The following is a 14623-nucleotide window of genomic DNA, read 5'->3' on the forward strand; positions in this document are numbered from 1 at the left end:
ATAGAGGGGGACAACACACACAGGGGCCTATTGGAGGGTGGAGGGTGGGAGGAGGAAAGAGGATGAGTAAAAATAACTATTGGGTACTAGGTTTAATACCTGGATGATTAAATAATCTGTACAACAAACTCCCATGACACAAGCTTACCTATGTAACAAACCTGCACATGTACCCCGAACTTAAAATGAAAGTTAAAAAAGAGTAAGAGTCCCTAATCCTACCTACCCAAAGTCATGTTATAACACCATTATAAAGGGATGATTTTAAGAAGAAAGAAGAGAGAAAAACAGATAACATAGCATGTATTATGAATTATAATGGCACTGAACTCTGTAGTTACAAAAAACCAGCAAGTAATAGACTTTAAAGTTCTGGTGGAAAATTATTATAAATCTAAAGTTCTAAACCCATCCAAATAATCCAACAAATGTAAAGATAGAATGAATACATTTTTAGATATGCAAGAAGTAAAAATAAAATTTTCTTTTCCATTTTATGTATTTATTTGAGACACGGTCTTGCTCTGTCACCTAGGCTGGAGTGCAGTGGTGTGATCATAGTCACAGCTCACTGCAGCCTCGAACTCCTAGGCTTATGTGATCCTCCCACTTTAGCTTCCCAAGTAGCTGGGACTACAGGTGCACACCACCATGCCCAGCTAATTTTTAATTTTTTTTCATAGAGATGGGTCTCCCTTTGTTGCCCAAGCTGGTCTCAAAGTGATTCTCCTGCCTTAGGCTCCCAAATGCTAGGATTACAGGTGTGAGCCACCACACCCAGCCTTTCTTCCCTTTCTTAGAAAGTTTTTAGAAGACATGCTTGGGCCAAGTGGGCAGTGAAAACAATAGATGTTTCCTAGGGTAGTGGTGAAGGAGTCCCATGTTGATAGCTGATCCACGGTTAGAAAGCAATCATTGCCAACAGGAATACATGAATAAAGGATTCTGGGAAAGATTTCTGCAGGCATAAAGAGAGACTTGGCACGTTATCTGATAGTGCCGATATTTTGGAAAATAAAATTTGGAGAAATTTGGCAGATATGATAGAGGATGTCAACAAATTAAATACATAGAAAACCAAGCAAATAAAGACAATTATTAATTTTAGTAAAACAAAAAATTATACATTTTTTGGGCAGAGAAAGGAAGGTGTACTACTTTGCTCAACAGATATTAAAATTTAATTAGTAATGCAAACACTAACGATTTAAAAACTGTACATAATTATAATGAGAAAATGTAGTAAAGGAAAATGAACTGTGTGAAGAGAATGAAATCTTCTACTACCAACCTAGGAAATTAATAGAAAATACCAAGATGGATAAACCAAGAAATAACAGTGCTGTAAACATTGTTGGCGACCTACTCAGAATCCTTCCTACTAACAATGTAGGGTGGCAATATGCTTACTGGAAAAAATATATGAATTTTCCTGCTTTTACTGCCACTAAGAGTGGTTGTGTTACACATTCTGGCCAGTGCTGCATGATCAGAAGTCACTGGGTGGGGCTTCCCGGAAGCCTTGTTAGAAGTGGACAGATGTGCCTGGACCGTGACTTCGCCTCTCACTCTTTGCCCTTCGTCTTCTTGCCTGGAACACAGTTGCATAGCCAGAGGGAGCACATCTCTCTTGAGACTCCGAGGCCATAAGCATGAGAAAGAAAGTCACATGTCAAGGAGGCTGAGCAGAAAGAGGGGTCTCAGAGAGGTCCTTGATGGCGTAATGGGGAGCTAGCTGCTGTCTCAGCCCTGGATTGCCTCTGGGCCTCTTTCACCTAAAAAATATCAACTCATCATTTGTTCAGAAAACTGAGATTCATGTAGCTGAAGAAGATACATAAGCATGATATTTAGAAAGTGTGGTGGTAAATAGTTGGTATGGTTTGGATATTTATCCCCTCCAAATCTCATGTTGAAATGTGATCCCCAATGTTGGAGGTGGGGCCTGGTGAAAGGTGTTTGGCTCATGGGGGCTGATCCCTCACGAATGGCTTGGTGCCCTCCCTGTGGCTTTGAGTGGTACTGAGTTCAGGTGAGAGCAGGTTGTTTAAGGGAGCCTGGCACCTCCTCTCTCTCCTGCTCCCTCTCCTGCCATGTGACACACTGGGTCCTCCTTTGCTTTCCATGAATGGAAGTTTCCTGAGGCCTCGTCAGAAGCAGATGCTGGTGCCATGTTTATACAGCCTGTGAGACCATGAGCCAAATGAACCTCTTTCCTTTACAAACTACCCACTCTTGGGTATTCCTTTGTAGCAATGCAAAACAGACTTATATCATAGTTTAAAACAGTTAAAATAATTCAAAGTGGTTCCATCTGGGGGAGGGGAGAACATGGTAGAAAGTGCCGGGATTTTTTTGGTATAGTTGATGCTATAGTTAGCTCAATTTGATGTTTTGGATACTGTGTATGTATAAGTTCAATAAAATACAAGTTAATAAGAAAAAAGAAAAATGTTTCGAATGGGATGCTTGGATAGCTTCCTGTTTTACTTGAAATAAATTCCAAACTCGTTTAATAGATTTTCCATGATCCAGCTGGCCCTGCACACCTTCCTGCTTCATCTTTTGTCACTTTCCCCCCGTCTAATTCCCAGCCATGTTGTCTTCTGTCAGTTTTGTGAACTCTTTCAGTACATGTCACATGAAGCTTCCTCTGGGTCAGTCAGGGTCCAGCAGGAAATGGATGTTAGTGTCAAACTTGGCAGCCACGTAAGTTTAATAAAGGGTGGAGTTGAAGGACACCAACAAGAGGCGATGCTGCACTCTGGGGCTCGCAACAGTCGGGAGCCATCCATCCTCAGGCTTAAAGGACTAAAGAGAGCAGCTGTGTGGGGAAGGTCACCTGATAGGACTGTGGCCTTCAGGAGAACAAGGCTATGACCCAATGTGTATTTGGACACAAAGATTGCCATGTTCACTGTTAATTAAAGTGATTGGGGCAGTTGTTAATAGGAAAACATCCTGTTTACTTGAACGTTGTGTTGGAAGGATTGTTGAATCTTGTGTGAAAGGCTCTGCCCTTCTGTGCTGTGTCTCTGGTAGTCACATGGGCCAGGGCCTCTCAGGGAACACGTTGAGGCCTCATGCAGTAGAAGGCTTCTTGGGTATGCAGGTACTGGCACAATTCAGCACTTGAGTTTGAAACCAGAGCGCAATCAGTATTGACCTGAGAGGTGCCGCTGGAAAACTGGCCCGTGAAGATGATCCTGTCACAGTCTTGGTGTCTCGCCCTCCAGAGAGTCAATGCTCCTTCACTGGGGTGGGTGAGCAGCAGAGACAGGGGTATCTGACCCCCCCCAGAACAAAGTGAATCTGACCAGTTAGGTGCCATTGTTGAAGTTGATCACCTTTCCTGAAGCACCTGCCATCAGGGCTGGAGAGGACATCCTGGCCCTCAGGAAATCCCTGCCATATTGCTTCCTATGTCCAAGTGGTCTCTCACCTCCAGCAGGATGTCCAGCTGGTGCCTCCTGTAGTGCGTGTCTCGAGGGTTGAGGATGGTGGCTGTGCTGTGTGCAGCACTGGTGGTCGTGTTCATGTGGGTGAAAGGTCTGGGTGGGATCAGCTGGTCTAGTTTCTCCATGATTTCCTTTATTCTTAGCTTAGTCTCTGCTGCTGAAACTTCTGGACACAGTGGTGCTTCATGGTAGGAGAGAATATTAGGAAGGTATCCCTGTGATGAAGAAAGATAGGCATCTCTTGTCCTCACCAAAACTGAAATGGCAAAGAATGTGACCTATTATGTGTATGAAGCTGAACCTGTCCTTATTTCATTAACCTTAATAATGCATTTATATCTTTATTCATATATAACTACTGAAGTGTTCAATCTAAAAATTGGCCATAATTAAAATGCTGAAAGTTTTGAGTAAATCACATGAGTCAGTTATTCCATTTGTACTTTAACCACGTATTCCATAGGATGTTAAAAACCCATTTAAAAAACCCATTGAACCTAAAAATATATGGCTAAGCAAAAATTGTTTGATTAAAAAATGGTTACAATAGCAAATTGAAAGAAGTAATTATTAAGAAATATTGCAGTACTTCTGAGTCTTAATAGAATGAAAGGAAAAATCATAATGAAAAAATTAACACTTTCAACAGTGAAATGCAAAGACTTTTTTTTGTAAAAATTCATTAAGTTTTGAATCGGTATCATGTGAACATGGTACAAAACTCAAAAGACACAAAAGAATGAAGTGTGGAAATAAATTTCTCTTTCATTCCTGTCTCTTGCCACATAGTTTTACTTCCCAAATTACTCACTCTTATCCTCCTTATAAATACCTTTCTAGAGTCTATGTGTACATATGTATGTGTACATGCATATATAACATATGTTTTCTTTTTTACATAAAATGCATTGTTCTGTGCCTTGCTCTTTTATGTAATGATGTATTTTGAATGTCTTTTCATTTCACTACATACTGAACTCTCTCAGTCATCCATTAAGATGGATGCACAGCATTCTACTGTATGGATTATTTAAGCAGTCTCTCATTGCTGGACGTATAGATTTTCTTAATCTTTTGCTATTACAGTATTGAAAGTATAATCTTGTATTTGCATCCTGGAAATGGAAGCTTAAAAGCATGCCCTGTTCTGAAAAATAGAAAGGTTTGTGTTTTTGTTCTAGTGATTATCTTTCTTTCTTTCTTTTTTTGAGACAGGACCACTCTATCGCCCAGGCTGGAGTGCAGTGACACAATCATGTCTCACTGCAGCCTCCATCTCCTGGGCTCAAGTGATCCTCCTGCCTTAGCCTCCCAGGTAGCTGGGACCATCAGCATGCACCACCACACCCAGCTAATTTTTTGATATTTTGTAGGAATGAGGTCTCACTATGTTGCCCAGGCTGGTCTCAAACTCCTGGGCTGAAGTGATCCTCCCACCTCAGTCTCCCAAAGTACAGGGATTAGAGGCCTGAACCACCATGTCCAGCTGTGATTTTCTTTACATAACACATAAATTTATATATATATTTACATAAAATACTTCATCTTTTCTTTATTCAGCAGTGTTTATTGACTCTCTAGCATAAACAGTGACTAAAATATTTATTTATACTTCCTTGCTCCAACTTTTTCCTCTCTATGACTGTATTTTTTGCTTATTTATCTTGTGTTCACATCTATTTTCTTAAAAGCAAGTTTTAATAAACTATATATTTATATGTATCTTGTTAATATATTAAGTAATATCTTTTAAAATGAGGCTAAAAATGTTAAGGAAGTATCTTCACCTGTCCTTCACCAACTTTTTTTATTTACAACATTTCTGTATTGTCATAGTATATAATATTTACATTGTTTTCCCTTTATAATATCCATAGTTTTGTTTTATTTTGTTCTTTGGTTAGTACTATAATTAAGTGGATTCAGTACTTGTCATTATTCTGTTTCTAAGAGTCTTTATCATTTATCTCTTGTTTAGCTGAAGCTAGTCTTTTATTTTATTTTTTTTTAAAGAAGAGCTTATGAGAACTATATCCCCTGAGTTTGTTGTAATAGTTGGATTTTTAAAAAAGTTGAATCTATAAATAACCTGGGATCTATTTGATATGTGGTATGAGGTGAGAATACAAATTAACTTGTAACCTCCAGTAATGTACAAGATCTAGAGAAACAATTTTGCTTATTACTTCTTTAACCTTCAGAAAGATGAAACTATCCAAGAAACAAATTAAGAATTAATATATGCTTTCCTTTGAGGAAACTGAGAGGAAACTGAGACTTCAAACAGAAAAACATGTGTTCAGAGAATTTGAGGGTGTAGCAGAGAAAATAGTTCAAATAATTAACTGTAGGGCCCTGGTTGGGAAGAAAAGGAAATTGGAACCAGAAGGGATCTGATAAGATGAAAGAAAAGGGAAGAAACAAGGAAACAGTGCCTAGCATTCGATCTATTTTTGTTTACTGAATCTGTGACTGAATTCAGAGTTTCTGGGAGGTGCAATGAGAATGAGCTTATAGGAAATAAAGAAGAGTAAGAGGCTGTGGTTAGAAAGTAAGTATGAAAGGGCAGTCTTTCTGAAGTAGAGCAATTCAGGTGATAACAAGGTTCAAGGTGTGGCCCTCAAAGTGGGTTGTCAAAACACATTAGATTTGCAGGTACTGGTATTTCAAAAGAAAAATCACCATAAAGCTTCAATTTTGAATTGATTTAGAGGGGACCTAATGGAAGGGTTTTGGGAAAAGATGAAGATTTAGCCAGATACCTGATCATTCAGTGAATATGAGGCAAACAATAGATGCTATGAGGTTAGTCCTATCTTATGTTCCTTTTACAGATTAGGCAATTAAGCAAGAAGATGTTAAGTAGTTTGCCTATAGCCACACAATTAATAACTACCAGAGTCAAAATTCAAATGCAGACAGTCTGTTGCTAAGCCTGTGATCTAACATTTCTGCTACCAGTTTTGTTTGGGGTGGGGGTGTGCTGTTGCTGTTAATTTTACTTGAATGCAATCCTAGGGTTGGTGGAGAGACTGAGGAGCACACAAAAGCGCCTGGACCAGATCTGTCTTATACTAGGTGTAGTAGGGACATTCAGGCAAGGGTAGGACACTCAAGAGCCTAATCAAGAGCAATTCAAAATTTAGTAGGAGTCACAAGTTAAGAGAAAACAGATTTAACTCTATCCATCTTGTTTACCTTGGTCTCTCAGATTACAAAATTATAGATACAGTGACGGAGTATCAAATCTTTCCCAATTAATAAAAACCTACATGTCCATAATTCATCGCCAGATAATTTAATGCTATGCTCTTGGTCTGACCTGGGAAAGATTGAATTCTGAGATAGATTTTATTCCATAAGTGGAGAAAGTAAGCCTTATTATTATTATTGAAAAACTTTTTTGGAATTCAGAGTAAAAATGATCTATATAATGAGCCTTAACAGAAGTGCCACATTATTTTACAAATCATCTTATCTGAAAATAAGAGCACATGCAAGGAGAGGAACGGACACCAAGCCACATGAAAAGATGGTCCCTTTTGTACATGCTGTTCCTTCTGGAATGTTTTCCCACCTTTCCCTCTGGGTTACTTTCTCTGTCCCTTCTCTTCTGCCTCTCTGAGCCCTACTTCTTCTAGTTTTGGCTTAGATATCACTTCCTCTGGGACGCTTTCCCCAAGCCCCCATCCCTGGGGTGGGTGACCCATGTGTTCACCCTGGCACCCTTCCATAGTGGGCATCATGCAGTATTGCAATAGCCTGATACTTACTGGTATTCTCTCTATATCATCGTTAATGAGGACAGGGACCACACCTGTCCTGTTCAGCCCTGTGTCCTCATCTCAAGGCCTACCATATAATAGTTGATGAGTAAATCCAAGTTTATTGAATAAATTATTCTCAGACCAGAACCTTGTTCTTCCTTACAGCTGCTTCAATGTCTTCTCTGTTGGGGTCTTTCAGGTTCTCAGTATATATCATTAGCATAATCAAAAAGGAGGGAACTTGAAGACAAGGCAATTAGTGGCTGTATGTAAATTTTTTGGAAGACCTAGGTTTCCTGCTTCTTAGATTATTTGTCCCTTCCCTACACAATAATGTCAGCTCCACATCCCTCCTCCCTTACCCAGAAATCAGGAGGTGGAAAGAAGTTCCATGATTATTCTCACTATAAACGCAGCATTTTGGTCCCCTGTTCATAGATGATCATGGTGCTACTCTGTTTTATTTTGATTCTTCCTTCTCTCAGTTCACAGAAGATTTATTTTTGATTAATTTCTAAAATGTTCTGTGTCCCTTTTTTATGTACACTACCATTTAGTTTCTGTTTTATGTCATGTTCTAGATACACAGAGATACAGCATCACTTATTTGACAAATATTTATTGCTTGCTGCTATGTGCTGGGCCCAGTGCTAAGGACTAAAGATGAATAAAATGGTTCCAATCATGGAGCTGGGATCACAGCTGTGCATCTCCATGAAGGATGCTTCCTCCACTCTGGTGAGTTGGAAGAGAATAGAGAAACCAGAGGTTGGGGGGTCAGGAAGTAAGGGGAGAAGGAGGCTTGGTGGGAAACTGACATTAAGGGGGCACACAGACCATTTAGGGGCCTTCATAAACCATGCCCTGATGGAGGTCCCAGCTGCACCGCTGGTGGCTCTGCTCCCACAGCTTTGCATCTGCTAGTCCTCCTCTTTGTTATAGCCACACAAGTACCAGGGGGAGGCACATGCCATGGATTACAAAGTGACCCTTAGGAATGCTGGGAACAGGTTCACAAGGTGCATAGGTGCCTGGATGTCTTGGCTTACTGTGAGGTTGGAGCAGGCTCTGTAGTATGTGATGATGGGACTTAAGTGTTCCCACCCTCTGGGTATAAATTTTGGGTTGAATGTGGCCCTCTGCTATTTGGTGCTTATCTTCACACCAGCACTCCTTTTTCCTTACCAAGAGCTGCAATTAACACAATTCAGGCTTTGAGACCAGAAACAGTGGCGGGAATCACTGTGCTCAGCAACATCTGCCTTGCCTCTCCGAGATCTGCTGAGAGGTACAGAAAACTTTAGGATTAGCTCAGCACATTCAGCCCCACAGCCATTGCTCTGTGCTCTAAGCGTTAACACCTTTAGGCTGTAAAACATGCCTAGATAGCCAAAGGGCCACATGGAATACTTCAATGAAGGAAAATCCTATCTTTAAAGAAAATGCTGCCAGCTACCAGCCTCAGGTGAAGACTGGAAAAATAAACCTTGACAAAAAGGGAATGTTTTTACTGTATGTAAGAGCACCTTGTTTTTGTGAACGGGGTTCTTGTCTGGATGTCTGAAGATCTTTTGGATATATTTGGAAATTGAAATCTTAATTGTTGGAAATTGAATAGATAGAAGGGGGAATTGAGAAATGGGGAGACCATCACTTTGCTCTGAGGTATCCTTTGCTCTGTGGTGACACCTCAAGAGTGTCAAAAATCTTGACTCATCCAGGGAAGGGCTGTGAATTAACAGAAATGTTTTTGGGGAATAAAAAGGAAGCTTTTAACTCTGTGTTTGCAAATTTACTTACCTCAGCCCAGGAAGGTTAAATGTAAGTTAATTTGCACTTATATTGGATACAAGGTGAGAGAACTAGAAATTAATTTCTTGAGTTTACTGTGAAATTTTGAACATTTACATATTCATGCTATAAAGAAGTATTTCCCTAGTTAATTTCATGCAAAGTGACAGCTTTTTCAACCTATTTAGCATATCAACAAACCACTTTTATTAGTAATGACAGGCGTATTAATAACAGGGACAAGATTTCCAGATTTCCTTTTCTTATAAGACCACAACTATTATTAACCCCAAGAACAAAACCAGAATGTCTAGGCATAATGTGACCAAGGTTGCCGATGGGGTGACAAAATTGACCCCACAATCTTGAGAAACACAGCCACACACATTTTATGAGCCTTTTATATGACAGATGTTAAATTTGGATAACCATTTTTCAAATTATACATATTTTTCTAAAGATACTTTACAGAAAATGCTTTCCCCCCTGTTTGGCTAAAAGGTTCATTCTGTGAGCCCACTGAATTCGTATTAATAATAAAGTACATTTCACTATCATATGCTGTTCTCTCATTGGTTCTGTCCCATTAACACTTATTCCTGGTTGTAGATTCTGGAGCTTTCTAAAGAGATGGTAAAACCTCTTTCTAAAGAGATAGTAAATGTTTTAATAAAGTTCTCTTTGGGGGAAAAAGAAGCAAAACTTAGTCTCTTTCCTCAAGATGTTTACAAGCTACTAGAGATAACAGATACTTTTAAAAATACATGTTTTTGTTTCTTTTATGGAGTAAATGACAAAACACTGTGGAAACATTATTCTTTCTCGGGGTGTCAGGGAAAGCTTCACAGAAGAAAATAATTCAATCTGGTTTTAAAGGGTGATTGGGAGTTTGACAGGTGGAAGGAGGGGCAGGAGGGCATTCTAGTCAGCAGGAGCAGCATGTAGAGTGGTGCAGAGGCTTCAGAGACTGATGTATTTAAACACGTATTTGTCTTGTGTGGGGGACATTTAAAGAATTTTATGTATGTATCTTTTATTTTTTATTGCATACATTTAAGGTATACAGTGTGATGTTTTGATATACATATGCATAGTGAAATGATTACTGTAGTCAATATATTAACATATTCATCACTGCACAATTACCTTTTGTTTGTTTGTTTGTTTTTTGAGACAGAGTCTCGCTCTGTAGCCCAGGCTGGAGTGCAGTGGTGCCATCTCGGCTCACTGCAAGCTCCGCCTCCCGGGTTCACGCTATTCTCCTGCCTCAGCCTCCCGAGTAGCTGGGACTACAGGCGCTCGCCACCGTGCCCGGCTAATTTTTTTTGTATTTTTAGTAGAGACGGGGTTTCACTGTGGTCTCAATCTCCTGACCTCGTGATCCTCCCGCTTCGGCCTCCCAAAGTGCTGGCATTACAGGCGTAAGCCACCGTGCCTGGCCACAATTACCTTTTTAATTGAGGTAGAATACCTAAAATCTAGTCTCTCAGCAAATTTTCCATATACAATATTAACTATAGTTCTCATGCTGTACATTAGCTCTCTAGACATTCATCCAATAGAACTGCAAGTTTGTACCCTTTGACCTACATCTCCCTGTTTTCTCTTCCTCCCAGCCTGGATAACTACCATTCTACCCTGTTTCTATGTGTAGTTTTTAAGTTCCATATATAAGTGAGATCAAGCAATATTTTTCTTTCAGTATTATTTCTTTCCTTCAATATTGTTATTTTACTTAGCATAACGTCCTCCAGGTTCATCCATGTTATTGCAAATATAGCAGCATCTCCTTTTGTAAGGCTGAATTATATTCCATTGTACATATATACTGCAAATTATTTATCTGTTCATCTATTGATGGGCACTTATGTTGTTTCTCTGTCTTGGCTATTGTGAATAATGCTGCAGTGAGCATGAGAATGCAGATATCTCTATGAAGTGCTGATTTCATTTCCATTGGGATACTCAGCAGAGGGATTGCTGGGTCATATGGTAGTTCTGTTTTTAGGGGAACTGCCATACTGTTTTCCATAATGGCTGTACCAACTTACATTCCCACCAAGAGTGTATGAGAGTTCCCTTTGTGTGTGAGAAAATATTACCATCTCCTCATTTTTAGCAGGCACCTATATATACTGATGACTTCCAAATTGAGCATCTTTCTTACAGACCTTGCTCCTTCATAGGTGGTGTTTGTATACTTTACATTGCATCAAATCATGTAGGACATAATGACCAGTTGTCCTGCTGTTATAAAGCTTTAAAGTTAATAAAGCTAAGTTTGAGCAGTGGATCCAGAAGTGACAGCCTGCTATATCCATAGTAAAGTTCCAATCAAACCTTTTAAAAAAGTTCATTCACTGATGATCTCTGCCTTACTTACTTATTTGAGTAGAAGTTTTTAAATGGTGCTTTTCTAATTCTGTCATTCTTTCTGTATTCATTAGCTGTAATTCTTCCAAAAAGAAGAAATTTCCCTTATCTATTAGGGTTATTGATTTTCTCTTTAACAGGAAAGAGGATAAATGTTCATATATTTCCCTTTTGTTGCCAATTTTCAAAATAAGGGTTTACCCAACTCCACTTACGACATGAGAGATTTTGCTTTTATTCTTGCATGTCTCTTTTTGTATTGTTATGACCTCATGGATTTTATATATTATGTATTTCAATTAACTGCAGTCATTAGTCTTTTTGATGCTAAAACTAATCTATCTATGGCCAATGAAGAGACTCCTTTGGGTTACCTCCTCTGTTCCATGATATGATTCCATTTGTCTTTGATTATTTGCTTTCTGGCATAACAAGATGTCCAGGCTCATGGTATATATATTTTCTGTTCCAGTCCTGGAATCAGCCTTCCCTTCAAGGGTGCCTCTTTTCTTTTATTGAGAAAGGGTTCTTAGACATCACAGTCAGGGTGCTAGGAGTGATTATTGCTAATGGGTTATCATTGCTCCTAGGCCTTTTCAATAGACAGAGCTAGGAAATATCTATATTGGAAATAGAAAGCATCATGAATTTGTACAGATATTTTCAAATCAGCTTAATAACATGGCTTTTAAAAAACTTCTTTAATATTTTAAACAAGCATCAGAACCAGGCATGGTATAGTCATTCTTCATGTCTGATTCTCTTGGTTTTGCATCCCTTATCAGTTGTCATTGTCCTTACATAGCCTTCCTCCCCAAACAGATTCTTTTAAATTTATTTTCCTTAGTTCCTAAAATGAGTAAAACTTACTTTACAATACATGTGGGATTATGTGCAGAGATTGGTTCCTAGTGATTTTGTATAGTATTTATCCCTTAGCAAATGTAGTTTAAGAACATGTTAATCTGATTTCCAATCACGTGATCAGGTGGGTGGATAGTATCCGTGCCATATGCAATGGTCATGTCCCAGGCATCAATGATGCCCACGTTGAGGTCTTTGAAAATATCCTTCATGATAAGATAGTGAATATAACCATGGAAGTCTCCAAACCTCTCTGTCTCTATGTGCATCTCCCTGATGTTTTCTGTCTTAATAATCACTTTAGTGGTTGGGCTTCTTAGGAACAGTCTTTCAATAGCCTTTTGAACACCGATGGCCCTGCGAATAAAAATGTCAATGGGAAATGGTCTAAAGTGCTGGCCAAAGGTGATGACGATGGCTGTGTTTTTGTCACCTGATAGCCGGTCAATTTCCCGGGGATATAATCATGATCTATCAGAGAGTAGAGCTGGAAAGTGACGAAGGGATAGCTATGTTTTTTCCATTGAATCTGAGTGTGTCTTTCTGCATCCAGAAGTAAATGTTTCTTAAAGATTCCAGTTTCATGAAGATCAAAAAACTTAGTGCTGATAAAAAAACAAATAGATGTTTTAAATAGAAGATAATGGTTAATATTCATGAAAAAGAATGTCCTATCATTTAAAATACCCACCCCACCTAGATAATTGCTCACTGGAGCCTTTCTGCTCTCTAGGGTACAGTACCCCCAGTTCATACATGTAAAATGTCAATCAAAAATGTAAAGTTTTCACTGGAATTTTAAAAGAAGACTAACATTTCTTATGAAAGAAGGAATAAAATACATTTTAAATGTAAAGGTTCAAATCCAGAAAGCCAAATGAAGTAAAAAACAAAATAGCTCAAAAAACACATGAAAAAATGCTCATCATCACTGGCCATCAGAGAAATGCAAATCAAAACCACTATGAGATATCATCTCACACCAGTTAGAATGGCAATCATTAAAAAGTCAGGAAACAACAGGTGCTGGAGAGGATGTGGAGAAATAGGAACACTTTTACACTGTTGGTGGGACTGTAAACTAGTTCAACCATTGTGGAAGTCAGTGTGGCGATTCCTCAGGGATCTAGAACTAGAAATACCATTTGACCCAGCCATCCCATTACTGGGTATATACCCAAAGGATTATAAATCATGCTGCTATAAAGACACATGCACACGTGTGTTTACTGAGGCACTATTCACAATAGCAAAGACTTGGAACCAACCCAAATGTCCAACAATGATAGACTGGATTAAGAAAATGTGGCACATATACACCATGGAATACTATGCAGCCATAAAAAATGATGAGTTCATGTCCTTTGTAGGGACATGGATGAAATTGGAAACCATCATTCTCAGTAAACTATCGCAAGAACAAAAAACCAAACACCGCATATTCTCACTCATAGGTGGGAATTGAACAATGAGATCACATGGACACAGGAAGGGGAATATCACACTCTGGGGACTGTTGTGGGATGGGGGGAGCGGGGAGGGATAGCATTGGGAGATATACCTAATGCTAGATGACAAGTTAGTGGGTGCAGCGCACCAGCATGGCACATGTATACATATGTAACTAACCTGCACAATGTGCACATGTACCCTAAAACTTAAAGTATAAAAAAAAAAATAGCTCAAACGAGAGAATAGAGACCTCATTAAAAGTACTTTAAAACCAGCCTGAATTTCTAAGAAAATATATAGTAACTACCTACTTTTTACAACTTTGGGGAAGTAGTAGATCCACTGACGTAGTGTAGAGTCTCCCAGGAGGTAAATGAGTTTGCCTTTCAAACAGCCATTTATCTTAATTGTGTCTAACTGAACCTGGTTGCAAAATGTTGTTATCCATTTTCCTTGTAAAGTATAACCACCAGGGGCAGGAGGCTTCATTCCAACTTGGCATTTCTCTTCTATTTTTTCTCTCTCTGGTAACAAAGACACTCGTAAATGATTTTATTGGCATAAGTTAGACATCTAGCCTTCTTTCCTGGTCCTTCATTTTCTTGCTCTCTTTCCCCCTTCCTGTAATGCCTATTTCCTTTTTCTGTCCCTTTCTAGTCCTATTCTTTGATCATTAGCTTTGCTTCAGGCACTTCTGCTTATTCCTTTAAGAGATTTTGAGTCATCTTGCCTTCTGTCTAATTCCTTTTCTCCTAAATTTGGTCATTAGCTAAATCTTGACGTTCTATCCTTTCTTTGACGTTCTATCCTTTTTTCCTGACTCTGTGGTGACTTCTGTCTTTGTCTCTTACCCAAATGATGTTAGTGGTCTGCCAGTTGGTGCCGCTGTATAAAATTCTTTACCTTTGTTTCATTAAT

At 39.0% G+C, this 14623-nt stretch overlaps 1 protein-coding gene and 1 pseudogene across 1 annotated transcript in view; both read right to left on the reverse strand.

The window, feature by feature from the left end:
* Positions 1-2965: 2965 nt before the first annotated feature.
* LOC101131533 (NXPE family member 2-like) lies at positions 2966-8604 on the reverse strand (annotated as a pseudogene).
* A 3194-nt stretch (positions 8605-11798) lies between these two features.
* NXPE1 (neurexophilin and PC-esterase domain family member 1) overlaps positions 11799-14623 on the reverse strand; it is a 30548-nt gene continuing 27723 nt past the window's right edge. The window contains 3 exon segments of the mRNA XM_063693535.1: positions 11799-12713; positions 12716-12858; positions 14013-14229. Of these exon segments, the coding sequence (XP_063549605.1) occupies positions 12325-12713; positions 12716-12858; positions 14013-14229 (749 nt within the window). The 3' untranslated portion in view covers positions 11799-12324.

This window comes from Gorilla gorilla, chromosome 9 (genome assembly GCF_029281585.2).
Source record: "Gorilla gorilla gorilla isolate KB3781 chromosome 9, NHGRI_mGorGor1-v2.1_pri, whole genome shotgun sequence".
Classification (NCBI taxonomy): domain Eukaryota; kingdom Metazoa; phylum Chordata; class Mammalia; order Primates; family Hominidae; genus Gorilla; species Gorilla gorilla.